This window comes from Cucurbita pepo, chromosome 18 (genome assembly GCF_057944985.1).
Source record: "Cucurbita pepo subsp. pepo isolate OVF chromosome 18, ASM5794498v1, whole genome shotgun sequence".
Lineage (NCBI taxonomy): Eukaryota > Viridiplantae > Streptophyta > Magnoliopsida > Cucurbitales > Cucurbitaceae > Cucurbita > Cucurbita pepo.
This window is the reverse complement of record NC_141815.1, coordinates 10,669,705-10,683,970: the sequence shown is the minus strand read 5'-3', so window position 1 is coordinate 10,683,970 and position 14,266 is coordinate 10,669,705. Positions and strand designations below refer to the sequence as shown.

At 36.4% G+C, this 14,266-nt stretch overlaps 2 protein-coding genes across 4 annotated transcripts; one reads left to right on the top strand and one right to left on the bottom strand.

The window, feature by feature from the left end:
• Nucleotides 1-109: 109 nt before the first annotated feature.
• Nucleotides 110-2,196, bottom strand: LOC111779940 (uncharacterized). 3 transcript variants are annotated; one of them, XM_087119629.1, is made up of 4 exons: nucleotides 1,900-2,196; nucleotides 1,508-1,796; nucleotides 873-1,227; nucleotides 110-328 (listed from the first exon to the last, which is right to left on the bottom strand). In XM_087119629.1, exons 1-3 carry the CDS (start codon nucleotides 1,993-1,995, stop codon nucleotides 875-877), a joined length of 738 nt encoding a protein of 245 aa, XP_086975755.1. In that variant the 5' UTR covers nucleotides 1,996-2,196; the 3' UTR covers nucleotides 110-328; nucleotides 873-874. The 3 variants fall into 3 exon arrangements, with proteins under 3 accessions (XP_086975755.1, XP_086975756.1, XP_023515914.1); XM_087119630.1 differs by lacking the exon at nucleotides 110-328 and adding an exon at nucleotides 361-395; XM_023660146.2 differs by lacking the exon at nucleotides 110-328 and having other exon boundaries at nucleotides 506-1,227.
• Nucleotides 2,197-3,295: 1,099 nt separating this feature from the next.
• Nucleotides 3,296-13,780, top strand: GALAK (galacturonic acid kinase). Its single transcript, XM_087119554.1, has 14 exons — nucleotides 3,296-3,589; nucleotides 3,948-4,061; nucleotides 4,233-4,304; nucleotides 5,824-5,867; nucleotides 6,600-6,753; nucleotides 7,325-7,390; nucleotides 8,080-8,159; nucleotides 8,982-9,081; nucleotides 10,384-10,559; nucleotides 11,431-11,471; nucleotides 11,583-11,611; nucleotides 12,009-12,078; nucleotides 12,217-12,306; nucleotides 13,374-13,780. The coding sequence occupies exons 1-14, from the start codon at nucleotides 3,557-3,559 to the stop codon at nucleotides 13,616-13,618; spliced, it is 1,314 nt and encodes a 437-aa protein (XP_086975680.1). The 5' UTR covers nucleotides 3,296-3,556; the 3' UTR covers nucleotides 13,619-13,780.
• Nucleotides 13,781-14,266: the final 486 nt, after the last annotated feature.

The following is a 14,266-nucleotide window of genomic DNA, read 5'->3' as shown; positions in this document are numbered from 1 at the left end:
CCATGCATTATCCTGTCTGCCACATTCACCCTATCTGCAGTGAGCCATACTCATAAATAACAGGGCAATTATTATGCCTTTACAAAGTAGTATATGAATGACACTCAACTCAGGAATACAATCAGCTTTTTTCATTGAAATCAACCCAATGATCGAAGGATATTAAAAGTCCCGTTTATAAAGTTGAAAAAGCTACTGATACTGAGTTATTAGCTCTCTTTTTGAAGTCAAAAGTCACCAATACTTGCCTCTCTTTTTTGAAGGGCAAATGTCTTCATTTTTGTGACAAAATCATTGTTCTCTATCCCCGAGTTACCTCATTTCATCCCTTGTCATAAAAAAAAAAAATGTGACAAAATCATTGTTCTCTATCCCCGAGTTACCTCATTTCATCCCTTGTCATAAAAAAAAAAAAACATTTGAAAATGGCGTGAAATTCACGAGATAAAATAATATATTATCTAATGACGCATCAAATTAGGAATAAAAGGAACACATACTATGGTAATACTAGAAATTTTCCCACATGATACCATCGTGATCCCATCTAAATTTGAAACCATTCTCACTCAAGATATCATACAGCAAGTAGCTAACTCTGATTCATTAAAATCCAGCTAGCAAGTACTAAAAAGGAGAAAAAAATTGTACATGAGCTCAGAATTCTCAACAGAGCAACTCCACAGAGGCATGCAAAAGCACCACCACTTCCTACGAAAAGCTGTGCCACATGATGATGAACAGAAGAGCAAAGGCAACAAGGCAAATATATTTATACCCATATGTTTTTCAATTCAAATTTGCTGCAAATTGATCGTATTACCTAACAACCCCATGAGATCAAGAGATGTTATTCTTCACTATGTACATACCATCATCGAAACCAAGTTATGGGCGAGGACGTTTGTTGTGGCAGCTGTTGAATCATGCAGTGCTGTTGGTGCCATTGATGTATAGCACTAGCTCCATCCATTCCACCATATCCATAAGCCCGTTGGCTGCTTAAATTTTCATCTTCAACCTCCATTGTTGCCTCTCCAACTTCTTCTTCAGCTTCCATCAACTGTGGAGCCTCCTCTTGGGCGACATCCATGGTTGTGGTAGCAGGAACCTGCAGCCGCGGAACCCAAGGAACAACAGCCAGATTTTTGTTCTCAGTCCCCATTTCCTCGTCATTCTCGCCAAATTTCAGCCGGCCATCACAACAATTTTCACGAACAATTTTGCCTGATAATTGTCAGATACGTGGAGATCAGAATCATTCCTCATGATCCCATTTTGAGATAATAACGACTGGAACTTAACAATTACTCTTCGCCAATCAAGAATGATCAAAAACACTTTTGTTCTTTCATATTTATCTTTCTTAAGAAAAGTTATTCCTCAATCCAATATGAGACTTCCCAGAGACGATAAGCTTAGAAGCTAAGTAGTTTAAATGTAGGTTTCAGAAATCGAAACGAAAATGAGAAAAATACGGAGAAACTAAATTGAAATCAGTACTTACTTTTCAAGCCAGAAATGATGTCAGGATCGACAGAGACCGAAAAAGGAGATGACTGCAAGAAAGGCGTATTAACAGCATTAAACAGAACAATAGCCCTCTCGTGATTGTCGCGGAAAGGACGATCTCCCGTTGCACAAGCTGAAGCAGAAACAGAAGAAGCGTCCGGTAATTCCTCAATCCTCAGACCATTCCCACCTACTACGAAATTTTCAGGCATCAACGGTTCGTTGCCTAAAACAGCAATTTCCGGCGGTTCTTCTTCTTCTATAATAGGCGGCAAACCAACATCCTAGATAAAATCAGAATTAAAAAAAAAAAAAAAAAAACTCTCAGCACAAAGCTCTACAAACTCCATTGAAAGAAGAAAAAATCGGAAAGGGAAAAAAAAGTACCAGACGGCGAATCTTCCTAGCAGGCGACGAGAGGGAGAATTCCGAGAACTCGTCGTTAAATTGATCGAGATCTTTTCGTTTCATCTTCATCTTCATCTCCGATCAAAGAAGAAATCCTCCCCCAAATCTCTACAGTTAATGCTCCCACGCGACTTCCTTTCCCCACCGCAGAAAACAGAACCGTTGTTGAAAAGTCTGATTCCCTTCCGACCAACTTCGATGAACTAAGCAGCAAAAGATTAGAAGCAAAAACAGGAAGAACAGTTGAAGAAGAAGCCCGCTGACATAGAAGGAAAAGGGCCTTCTGTTCTCTGGCTGTGTCTAGAGAGCTCTGGAAAGCCCCGCTGAGGGAGAAGATGAAGCCCAATTCATCATTTTATTTTTTATTTTTTTTATTTAGCATATAAATAAATAATATTGGCGCCTAATCAGATTTGCTTGCAACGTGGCACTTTTTTATTGGTTATAGCAGGGATTATTATTTCACTTTCCCGCTTTCTTCCCCCACCTTCACACGTGCGAGTTATTAGGAAAATTATTTTTCATTTATTTCAATTTTTAAAATTAAAAAAAAAAACTATTCCTCTGAGAGAAGATGAAGCCCAATTCATCTTTTTTATTTTTTTATTTAGCATATAAAAAATATTGGCCCCTAATCAGATTTTCTTGCAACGTGGCATTTTTTTATTGGTCATATAAGGGATTATTCTTTCACTTTCCGGCTTTCTTCCCCCACCTTCACACGTGCGAGTTACCAGGAAAATTATTTTTCATTTATTTCAATTTTTTAAATTAAAAAAAATCTATTCCCCTTAAAAATGCTTCATACAATAGAAAGTGTTTCTTACCTAAATATTAATTATTTTTTTCTTATTTAGGTTTATATATATATTATATATATATATATATATATGTATGTGATGACACAATTTTTTTTTTTAAATGTATTAATTATTTTTTTTCAAACGTGTTCATGAAATCAGATAACTCGATTAATCTGGACTATTCAACCCAAGTGATGTTCATGTAACCTGATAATTCGATCAATATGGACTGTCCAACCCAAACTTGTTACAGTTTGAGTTAAGTTGACTTTTTTTAAAAAATTAAAAAAATTAACTCGATTTGTGGATTAACATTCTTTTGATAGGGTCGATTTGGTCAACCCGAAAATATGATAATAGTTCAATTTAATTCTATTCTATTTTTAAAAAATATTTAATAATCAATATTAGCGATAAGGTGTGACTTACAAATATTTTAATTTTTAATATATAATTTTTTTAAAATAATATAAAAAAAAAATAGAGAGCCATTTACACCGTCCCTATTTGGGGGCAATGAAGGATTTATCCGCGTAAATTAGAATACAGTTAAAAAGACAAAGCGAAAAGCAAAATTGTACCAGCCGCGTCAAACCGATCGGACAAGATAATACAGCCAAACGTTCGTCCATGTTTAGGCTGTGGAGAAGGCGATAGCTATTTCACGAGACAACGACGTTTAACCCGATCCTATCGCCAGCTCCATTATTATTACGCTCTGCATTTCGTCAGCTCTACTCATCATTCTCCTCTGAGAAACCTTAGAAATCTCGTTATTGGCTGTTCTACATACCCAATCGCGGCGGCAAGTTTTTTTTTTGGCATTGCAGAGCATGGAGAAGCCGTGTTGGCCTTCGGAGAAACAGGTAATTTTTCAACTTCTATTCAATTTGCAATGCGGTTCCATGTTGTTTTTGCTTTTTTGAATCTCTTGCGCTTAGTTTCTGTGTGGATTTCACTGGTTTCTGGATTGTTTGATGTTTGTTTTCATGATTTCGCTGGTGTTAAGCGTGGAAACTTTTGTTGATATTCTGTACGTGTTTGCTCGGATGTTGATTTTGATTCACCTTGTATATTCTGTATTGGATCTGTGTATCATTAGTTAGCTCAATGCTAGTATGGGGATCTAATGGGAGATTGTTCCTGGCATAAATCTTAATCTCTTGTGATTTTATATTGGATCTCTCATGGTTCATTTGTAATTGATCTGCTTGTTTGTTTTAGCTTAATAGAATCAAGGAAATTGTTTCGGAAATGTCCAAGAGAAGTATGGAGCACGTTCGCATAGTTGTCTCTCCGTATCGCATTTGTCCACTGGGAGCTCATATTGATCATCAGGTTAGTCCGACATGATGATTCTAAAAATTTGCATCTGCATCTCGTTGAAGTTCATATTTGTGCTGTTAACTCAATAAGAGTAGCGGCATTTTGCCTGGGTTACATTGTTAGTAAATAACGGAGTCAGAAGATGACATTAAAGTTCTTTTGAACTCTTCTGTTGGTTTCTAGGGTGGGAATGTTTCAGCGATGGCCATAAATAAGGGAGTGCTTTTAGGATTTGTTCCTTCTGGCGATGCTCAGGTAATGATTATGCCATTATAAAATTCTTTGTAGCCATTTGAATTACAATTTCCTGAATCTCAAATGAGAGACTAGTAGCATTTTTTAAAGAATGTAGCATTACTATAGGGTTTTTATTGCCTTAAAACAGCTACTCACATGTGGGTTTAAATCTGTGTTATATTCGATGTATATGGTGAAATCAGAATGTTTTGGTTTATATCTGCATATGGTTGCAGCGCCTTGATGCAGTCATAGAAAACATCGTTAACAGACATTTATAAGGAAAAAGTGTGGAGTTTTGAACTTGGATAATAAAACCTGCAAGGGTAACTATAAGCGTAGATCCCATTGACTGTTATGTTTTGCATGGAAGGTGATGATCGACTACTGACTATGCGCCTTAAAAAGAAACTGTTCTTCAATCAATTTCTAAAGACACTCTTACTGAGTTGAGGACTCGTTGATAGACTTGATAGTGAGCGAGACCACACAAAAACCGGGTTATTGATGCTTTATAGTAGCAACGTTAAGATGGCTTGAAATGTGTTCTGTTTTTGAATTAATGTAAATAGACTATGATGTTTCAGCTTTATCAAACCATGGATCAAGTAGTTCCTACATCAAGGCAATTTAAAATCAATGTTCAGTTAATCTGATCATGCCATCTACCTTATTGGTAATCATGGTAAGTACTGGAAAATATTTCCTTAGATTTTAGAATATATGTGAGCTCCCATGTCGGTTCGAGAGAAGAACGAGAACCCTTTATAAGGGTGTGGAAACCTCTCCCTAGAAGACACATTTTAAAAACCTTGAGGGGAAGCCTAGAAAGCCCAAAGAGGACCATATCTGCTAGCGGTTGGCTTGGGCCGTTACAAATAGTATCAGAGCCAAACACGAGGCGATGTGCCAGCGAGGAGGCTGAGCCCCGAAGGGGGGTGGACACGAGGCGGTGTGCAGGGGGGTGGATTGGGGGGTTCCACATTGATTGGAGAAGGGAACGAGTACTTGCAAGGACGCTAGGCCCCAAAGGGATGTAGATTGTGAGATTCCACATCAGTTGTGGAGGAGAACGAAAAACCCTTTATAAAGGTGTGGAAACCTCTCCCTAGCAGACGCGTTTTAAAAACCTTGAGGGGAAACCCAGAAAGCTCAAAGAGGACAATATCTACTAGTGGTGGGCTTGGGCCGTTATAATACAACTCCTTTCTTGGTACCAAAGTGTAAAAGTGTACTACTCTAGTGTGTTCTCGGTGTGACAATCACACTCTTTTGGTAGCATAACAACAATTGTACGATACCTGTTACTTTTGCTTTAAATTGATTTTTAAAACCATGGTTGTTATGTATATTGTTAGTGTTTTAATTTCTTGGGGTGTTCAACTTCAGCTCTTAAACTTTCTCCGCACATGGAGATATTGATCTCTACCTGTTTATATTTCTTCACGAAGAATATATGCAAGAACAACATATTTTTATCTTGAAACCCAAGTTTCCGTCCTATTTAGATTTAAAGCAATTTTTGGAGCTCTTGCAGGTTGTACTCCGTTCAGCTCAGTTCAAAGGAGATGTTAACTTCAGGTGCAGTACACTCTAAAATCTTTTTCTTTCATATCTTATAACTCTTGTAGAAGTATGCATCAATAACAACCCTAGTAATACTTTTATTATTAGCAAGTGAAAACTGCAGGCTTTCATTCCTGAATTCATGTCAACAAATCATCACCACTAGATTGCCTACAGGCTGAAATGAAATAATCCTATACCATGCAATATCGAACGAAATCTTCTAATGCTGCTGTGATTGTGAATTGCCTGTGGAACAGGCCAAAGAAGCCAATTCATGTTTACTAGAAATAACATAATCGCTAACTTAATGTGAATGTCTCCAACCAGTTCATTCCCTCCCTCTACATCCGTTCTTTCTCAAAGAAAGTTTCTACTGTAGTTTGTTCGACTCTTTCTAAATTTTCTGCTTAGGTGTATGATTTGTTCTCCTTGGATCTTATTGCTTGCTTTTATTATATCACTATATAGCTGAGTACAAAGGGGACTAGAATTGTATGTATAAGGTTTCACCATGTGAGTTCCTTTCCCTTTTGAAACTAGAGTTGTCTGTTATTCTGTATTTTCCCCAAAATTTGGGAGAAATCAAAATCATGCTTGCTTTGAATGATGTAAAATGTGGTAGGACTTCAATTTTTGGATTTCCTGTCAATATTAGCCTACTTTTTCACAGGCGTATGTAAATGCAAACTTTTCGTGCACACTGCTGCAATAAACATTCATTGACTTATATCGTGGAAACTGCAGAGTTGATGAAAAGCAGTATCCAAATCACTCTAATAACAAGAAGGAAGAGACCAATGCAAATGGTCATGCTAAATTGGAGGGGGATAATAACTGGGGAAGGTATGCTAAAGGAGCATTATATGCACTACAACAAAAAGAGCATTGTCTTTCTCAGGTTAGCGATTTTTCTTTGTTTTGGAGTTTATAACTAGTTTGTGATGAACCCAGTTAAGAAGTCTGTGGCAAAGAGTATATTAAATTGCGTGATGCATAGTGTTTGCTTTTATTCTGTGGTTAGTTTGTTTTAAACGAATTAGCAGCGAAAGTAGTTCAGCGTTATAGCTTGGAGACTTGGAGTCATTACCTAATATTTTGGCTGCAAGCATCCGCTGGAATTTAGAATGTTTGGGTTATTAGAATTATCAGAAGGTATCATATCACTTTATCTTTACGTAATTGTTTTAAACTAGTATCATATACAATGCTCTACTTCTCAGTTTCCACCTACTTAAGTAGGATGTACCATGCTGCAAAAGGCTATCCAGCTACCATAAAGTCTTTTTTTGTTGCCTTGAAATCCTCAATGTCTCAATAATTTGTTAGGGATATAGGTTAGTTTCGTTGGACCGTTATTATAAGTGCTTTGTTGTTGGAATCCTGATTATGCATGGGGAGTTTGTAATCATTGGAGTTGGAGTGTGTATCAAAAATTAAAAAGTTCAATAGAACTTATTTCTCTATTGCAGGGTATAGTAGGATATATTTGTGGTTCTGATGGTCTTGACAGTTCAGGCCTCAGCTCTTCTGCAGCTGTAAGTATATATTCTTTTTTTTTTTTTCTTCTCATTCTTGATGCCTCCTTTTGCATTCTGACAGCTTCAAAGTTGGTTGATTGTTAATAGGATTAAATTACTATATATGATTTTGTTTAGTACCACAACTCGAGAGAATCTTTTCTTTACCAACAAATTAGATTAACAAGTTATGGGTAAGAATTTTTAAATGATCTTATTTTATATAGAAAAAAATGATATACATTTGGATAATCATTCTCATTTTGAGCAAGGAAATAAGATTCAAGATTAAATCTATGTGAAATATATTTCTTAAAAAGAGACTTTTCAGATGATTGCAATGAAGTACATAGCTACCTACAACCCCCAATTGGAGTTCACAAAAGACTATTATGTTATTTAAATAAAAAATTTCAGTGATGAGCTTGAGTCTCGAAGGAATTGGTAGTATGCAGTCCGCATCACTTGAAGTCTGTGTTATCAGTCTTCAAAGGAAGAATTGAATATCAAGTTCTATAGTGCAGACTGTAATGTAGATATACAGTAGACAGAATTGTAAGAATAAAGTAGACACATAATGGTATGTTTTTTCCCTATTTATTCTTGGAACGTTGCATTGCTAAAATTAATTATGATGCTCATACGATTATACAAGAGGCCTCAGCTTCAATAACCAAGTTTTAATATTCGTAGTTTATGGTTGACAGGTTGGATTGGCTTACTTGTTAGCGCTGGAAAACGCTAATAATTTAAAAATATCTCCCACAGAAAATATCGACTATGATAGGTGGGTAGTTCGATTTCTTGATTATATTTCTGCTGCATATAGTCAATTGGTCCTTCTGAGATAACAATGCTGCTAGTTTACATGTTCAAATTACTGTGGTAACAAAAATGAGTTACCTGCTTTTATAAGAGTGGAGCTTAAAGACAGTTATATTATTTCTAAATCTCCTTCCTGTAGCTCTTCTATCATGCACTCTTCCATTCACTTCAGAATTTAACTCGTTGACACAGAAAACTTGAATTTAAATTTAATTTGTTTCAAGTGCATGCTTTGTTTTGAAATCATCTTGTGGGGCCGCAACGGCACAATTGCCTAAGCACCAGCATTCAGCCCGCCAATTGATAATCAAGTAATCTTGTGAGCTTTTGGTGAGGTTATAGATGAACAGTTAATGTCCGGATATCTGACACGAGTCATTTTCTGGAGATGGATGAATACTTGGGGTGATATTATTTGGGTTAGTATTGTATTTCTTTTGAAAGAATAAACTGCATAAAAAATTGGTCAAACCATTTACTGCGGTGATGTAGCTTTCTAGAAGGTAATTGTTGGTATGATTTTTGCTAATTTGAGAAAATATCATTTAATAAAGTTTTAATAACAATGAGGTTGACTATTAAAAAAATTATGAATAAACCGTCGAGTTGCTTCTCAAATTTATCAATAAATCAATAAAGCATATTTACAAATCAATATGTGATGGTTAAAATAATTATTTCCTTTACTAGATTCAAAAGCAATACCGCATGCAGCTAAATTTGTATGCATGCTCGATTTAAATACTCACATGTTTTTATATGTTGTTTTCCCTTTGTAATGTAGGCTAATTGAAAATGGATACTTGGGCTTGAGAAATGGCATACTGGACCAATCTGCAATATTGCTTTCAAGCTATGGTTGTCTATTGCATATGAACTGCAAGGTAGTTTGATCCTCCACTGGTGTTTAGCAAATTTCTTATTATAAAGTACAGAAGGATTGATTTCATCTACCATTTTATCATTTTGCATCTTTTCCAAGTTTCTAATACGTGATATACTTGGTTTATTGATTTTGTTTGTTTTTATGCCGGTTTATTGCAAAAATTCAATACTTATACAGTGATACTAATAAATCGCTCTTTATTTTTAAAAAGCAACGAGGATTTTTTGGTGTTCACAATATTGGCTAGGATTAGGAGACAGTTTCTATATTCAGTTTTTCAGATTAATTCTTTTAAGTAATACTTTATTCACTTTTGTGCGCGCGTTTGTGAACCTGTAAAATATTTGGATTTCATTATGTTGCTTCTTCATATTTTAATTCTATAATAGGAGTTCTGTTTTTCAACTGCTTTTCCTTTCCGTTTGATATATCCCATTTTCTAGTCGGTTGAACAAGCGTAGTATATAAATTCAAGTTTTTCCATTTAGTTCAAAAATACCTGGAATATTCTTTAAATGATACATAAGGAAAACTAAGTATAAACATTGCTTAACCTAGTAGAACAATTTGTGTATTTAAAATATAGACTATCTGTACTGAGCCAGGGTGGGTTTCTGTGTACTTATTAGCCTATGGGGAGTGCTTTTCATGTTCTTCCATTTAGTTTACTTTTCATATGTATCTAAAGGAAAAGGGCTTGTTTCTTATATATAAAAAAAGGTAACATTATGGGGACACAATCAAAGTTAGGATGTGTTTGGAATGACTTTCTAAGTGCTTAAAACTTTTAAAGCCTTAGAAAGTCAAACCAAACAAGACCTTAATGTAAGTGTTAACATTTTGCTTCCTTCTGTAAAACCATACGAAGGAACCAATATATTTGGGTTGCACCTTATCTTTTAGCTTTCTGGGTTATTGTTGTCTTCTTTTGGGTAGCCTTTATTCCCATTCTACCTCTAATCAGCCTTGTAAATGGTGCAACAGGTATTTCACCTTTACTCTTTTTCGCTTCGACTATTCTTTACAATCGAACAGCAGAATTTATGCTGCTCAGGCCTAATACTTGTTTCTCAGGCAACTTCTGGCTCTTTTCTAATAATGGCATTTTGATGTTGGTTGTTCTTCTATCTCATCTCAATAATATCTTTCAGAAGCAAACCTTTAATCCTTTTGGACTGTACTTGCTTTGAGTGTTTGAATGTCTCTCTCTATCTCTATTTCCGAAGTTTTGTCTTGTCATATGTTTTATACTTTAGTCGTGACCATAATTTGTTTCATGATTATTATTTGACATGTGAAGACTAAGGATTTCAAGCTTATACGCCCACTTGATATGGAAAGCAGTCTAAAATCTGAGACGCAGAAGGAATACCAGATTTTATTAGCATGTTCAGGATTGAAGCAGGCTTTGACAAATAACCCTGGATATAATTACCGTGTTGCCGAGTGTCAAGAGGCTGCGAAAATTCTTCTGAAGTAAGATTTACACCTTCTTGCTGACTGGACCTCCCTATTTTATTGGGTTTTAGTAGTACTGATCTATTCGTATCAGAACATCTTCCTTTTGCGTTTTTGAACCGTTCCACGTTTGAGGTTGTAAGTAATGCTTGAAGTTGAGGAAGGAAATAGTTTACTCAGAGAAAATATCTTATTGAGTTACTATTTCAAGTGCCTCGAATTTTCATTTATATAAAAGGAGAAACCTTTAGAATAATAGATGAAGTTAAATTGGGAAAAATAAAATTGTAAGCAACTCTCTTTGACTGAGTAAAAAAGAAGAGCTTGGGGTGGCCTCGGTGTTGTAATGCCAGTGTACATTGAGAATCGGATGATTTGATGCAAGGTTGCAGCTGAAAGAAAGATCTAAAGATGTCTGGCGAGAACATTGGAAAAGTAAATAGGAGAAGGAATAAATATTTCTAAGGGAATTTTATACCTGCAAGGAGAAGTCATATGGCGAAGGGAAGTAAAGGCTCGGTTTAGAGGAAACACTTGTGAATTCATTACCTTGCCTGACAGATAATCTCTAGACGTTTATAAACAAGACTATGACTTACCGGGACAATAATTTGAGATCTAAATGCATTAGGGTCTCTCTCTCTCTCTCTCTCTCTCTCTCTCTCTCTCTCTCTCTCTCTTTCTCTCTCTCTTTTTGAGAAGATTACCTCTCATGTGGGCTGGTGGGTGCATGCAAATATAGAACCTCTTAGAGGAAGTAAGGATGCCTTAACCACCGAGCTATGCTTACGTGGGCTTTTCTCTCTTCTTGCATGTTAAATGAGTATCATATGAAATCTGTTGTTTTCAATGGATCAACGGGATTTATTACTCGTTTTTCATTCTATAGTGCGTCTGGCAATTCGCATGTGGAGCCACTCCTTTGTAATGGTAATATTTCTGCCGACCTTGTAAAGTTTGCTGTTTTGTTTTGGTTATTTTTTAATCCTCGTATGATGACCTTGATTCTTATTTTCTTTCTGAATCTTGTCGTCTTATCAGTTGAACAGGAAGCTTATGAAGTTCATAAGGTAATGTCATTTTAACAATGATGCAAGGATTTCTCTCTATATTCTACATCCATCAGTGTCTTTTAGTTTCACTTATTTCATAGTCCTACCCTAGGTTTCCAGCAAATAGCAATGGCTGTTATAAAATCGATTTGATTTCTATGCATTCGGGTATTAAATCAATTTTAACTGAAAAGAAATCTGGAATGGCCATTTATTCAATGTTCATGGAAATGCAACGCCTGGTCAACTTCATTCGTTTTCTTGTTGTTGGACATGGTATATTTCAGCTCATGTTTCCCAGTTTCCACCTTGTTTATAATGAAGTCTAGCATTATTAGCAAAACTGTCGATAACCTTAGACTTTATTTTTGTAACTTTTTATTAAATTTCACCTCATTCGGATTTTCTTGTACAGTCGAAATTAGAGACAAACTTGGCAAAAAGAGCAGAGCATTATTTCTCAGAAAACACGCGGGTCTTACAAGGTACTCTTTCACAGACGTTCTTGTTTGAAAAGCCATTCTTATCTTCCTTTATTCAAGTACCAGTTTCTTTTTTTTTTCCCTCTTAGTTGTAGTCATGTCGAGGACTTGAACAGAACTATAATATAATGGTCATTTCAGGAGTCGAAGCTTGGGCTTCAGGAAAGTTGGAAGACTTTGGAAAACTCGTTGCGGCTTCTGGGCGAAGTTCAATTGTAAACTACGAATGTGGTATGCCTCGACTTTCATATATAAAGAGCTTTTTTCCGCTCTCCTTGGTGGGGTATTTTTAAATTATATAAACAACTCCATGTTATTCCGTCTAACTGCTAGTTTCTTCATGCTATCTTGTACTGGATTTGGTAATAACCATGTCTTTCTTTTACATTATAGTCGACGAAAATTCATTATTGTTGGGGATTGTTGGGAGGGAGTCCACGTTAACTAAGGAGTTGATCATGAGTTTATAAATAAGGAATATGTCCATTGGCATGAGACCTTTTGGGAAACCAAAAGCAAAGCCACAAGAGCTTATGCTCAAAGTGGACAATATCATATCATTGTGGAAAGTTGTTGTAACGTCCCAAGCCTACCGTAGCAGATATTGTCCTTTTTGGGCTTTCCCTTTCGGGGTTCCCCTCAAGATTTTTAAAACGCGTCTACTAGGGAGAGGTTTCCACACCCTTATAAAGGGTGTTTCGTTCTCCACCCAACCGATGTAGGATCTCACAATCCACCCCCCTTCGAAGTCCAGCGTCCTCGCTGGCACTTGTTCCTTTCTCCAATCGATGTGGGACCCCTAACAAATCCAACCCCCTAGGGGCCTAGCGTCTTTACTGGCACACTGCCTCGTGTCTACCCCCTTCGGGGAACAACCTCCTCGCTCGCACATCGCCCAGTGTCTGGCTCTTCTGATACCATTTGTAACGGCCTAAGCCCACTGCTAGCCGACATTGTCTTCTTTGGGCATTCCCTTTCGGACTTCCCCTCAAGGTTTTTAAAACACGTCTATTAGGGAGAGATTTCCACACCCATATAAAAGGTGTTTCGTTCTCCACCCCAACCGATGTGGGATCTCACAGTCGTGGTTCCTAACAATTATTCCTCGTATTCCTTACATCACGAGCATCCCCACTTATGGTTCCAGATCGTTCAGTTAAATAAATTTCAGATTTCTCCATTGAATTTGGAATACTGAATGACATTGATTCCTTAGTTCTTTGCTTGAATGAGATTGCCTGGATTTTTTATATACGCTGAAAACTGTAACACCATAATAATAAATGATTTCCATGAAGGTGCGGAGCCACTGGTTCAACTATATGAGATCCTCTTGAAAGCACCAGGAGTGTGTGGAGCGCGGTTCAGTGGTGCTGGATTTAGAGGGTGTTGTATCGCCTTCGTAGATGCGGACTACGCTGCTGAAGCTGCAGAATTCGTGCGGAAAGAGTATCAGAAGGTGCAGCCTGAGTTAGCTGCGCAGATAAACCCCGAGACGGCCGTGTTGATTTGTGAGCAAGGCGATTGTGCTCGTATCCTTTGAGCCACTTCTCCTTTTATCTATTCGTTTCATTCTTTCTATACTCAAAAGATTTGTATCTTGTTTGTTCGTGACATTTTACAGGCAAGGAGGCAGCTTCTTGTAAGTACTTTTTTGACATTGAACTTGCAAATGCAATAATAATGATAATAAATTCGATTGTTATTCGATTGATAATGTGATATCCCGCCTTGTGATATCCTGCCTTTCACTAATAGACGTACTTTTTAAGCCTTGAGGGGAAGTTTAATAGAAAAAGTCTAAACAGAACAATATCTACTAGTAGTGAGCTGTCAGTACAGATAATTATTTAATTTAAATCATAAATTTTAGAGGATGTGTTTGAATAAATAAATGAGGATTCCTTTTTTTTTGGGGAGAAAACTACTTTTATATTCTTTTTAGTATATTTAAAATGAAAAAGAATTGAAAAAATGAATAAGAATGAAGAATAAAGAATAAAATAATATACAACTAAACAGATAGTGAGAGATGGAAGGGATAAATCCTCTATGCTGACAAGTCGACTCTTATAGACATGTTGGATTCTTCTCGACAGTGGCATGTCGATCGACACGTTCCTCCATGTTGACATGTTGAACTTCTAAATTTAAATAAATATGTGTTAATTTCTATAAGTAAAATTTTTAA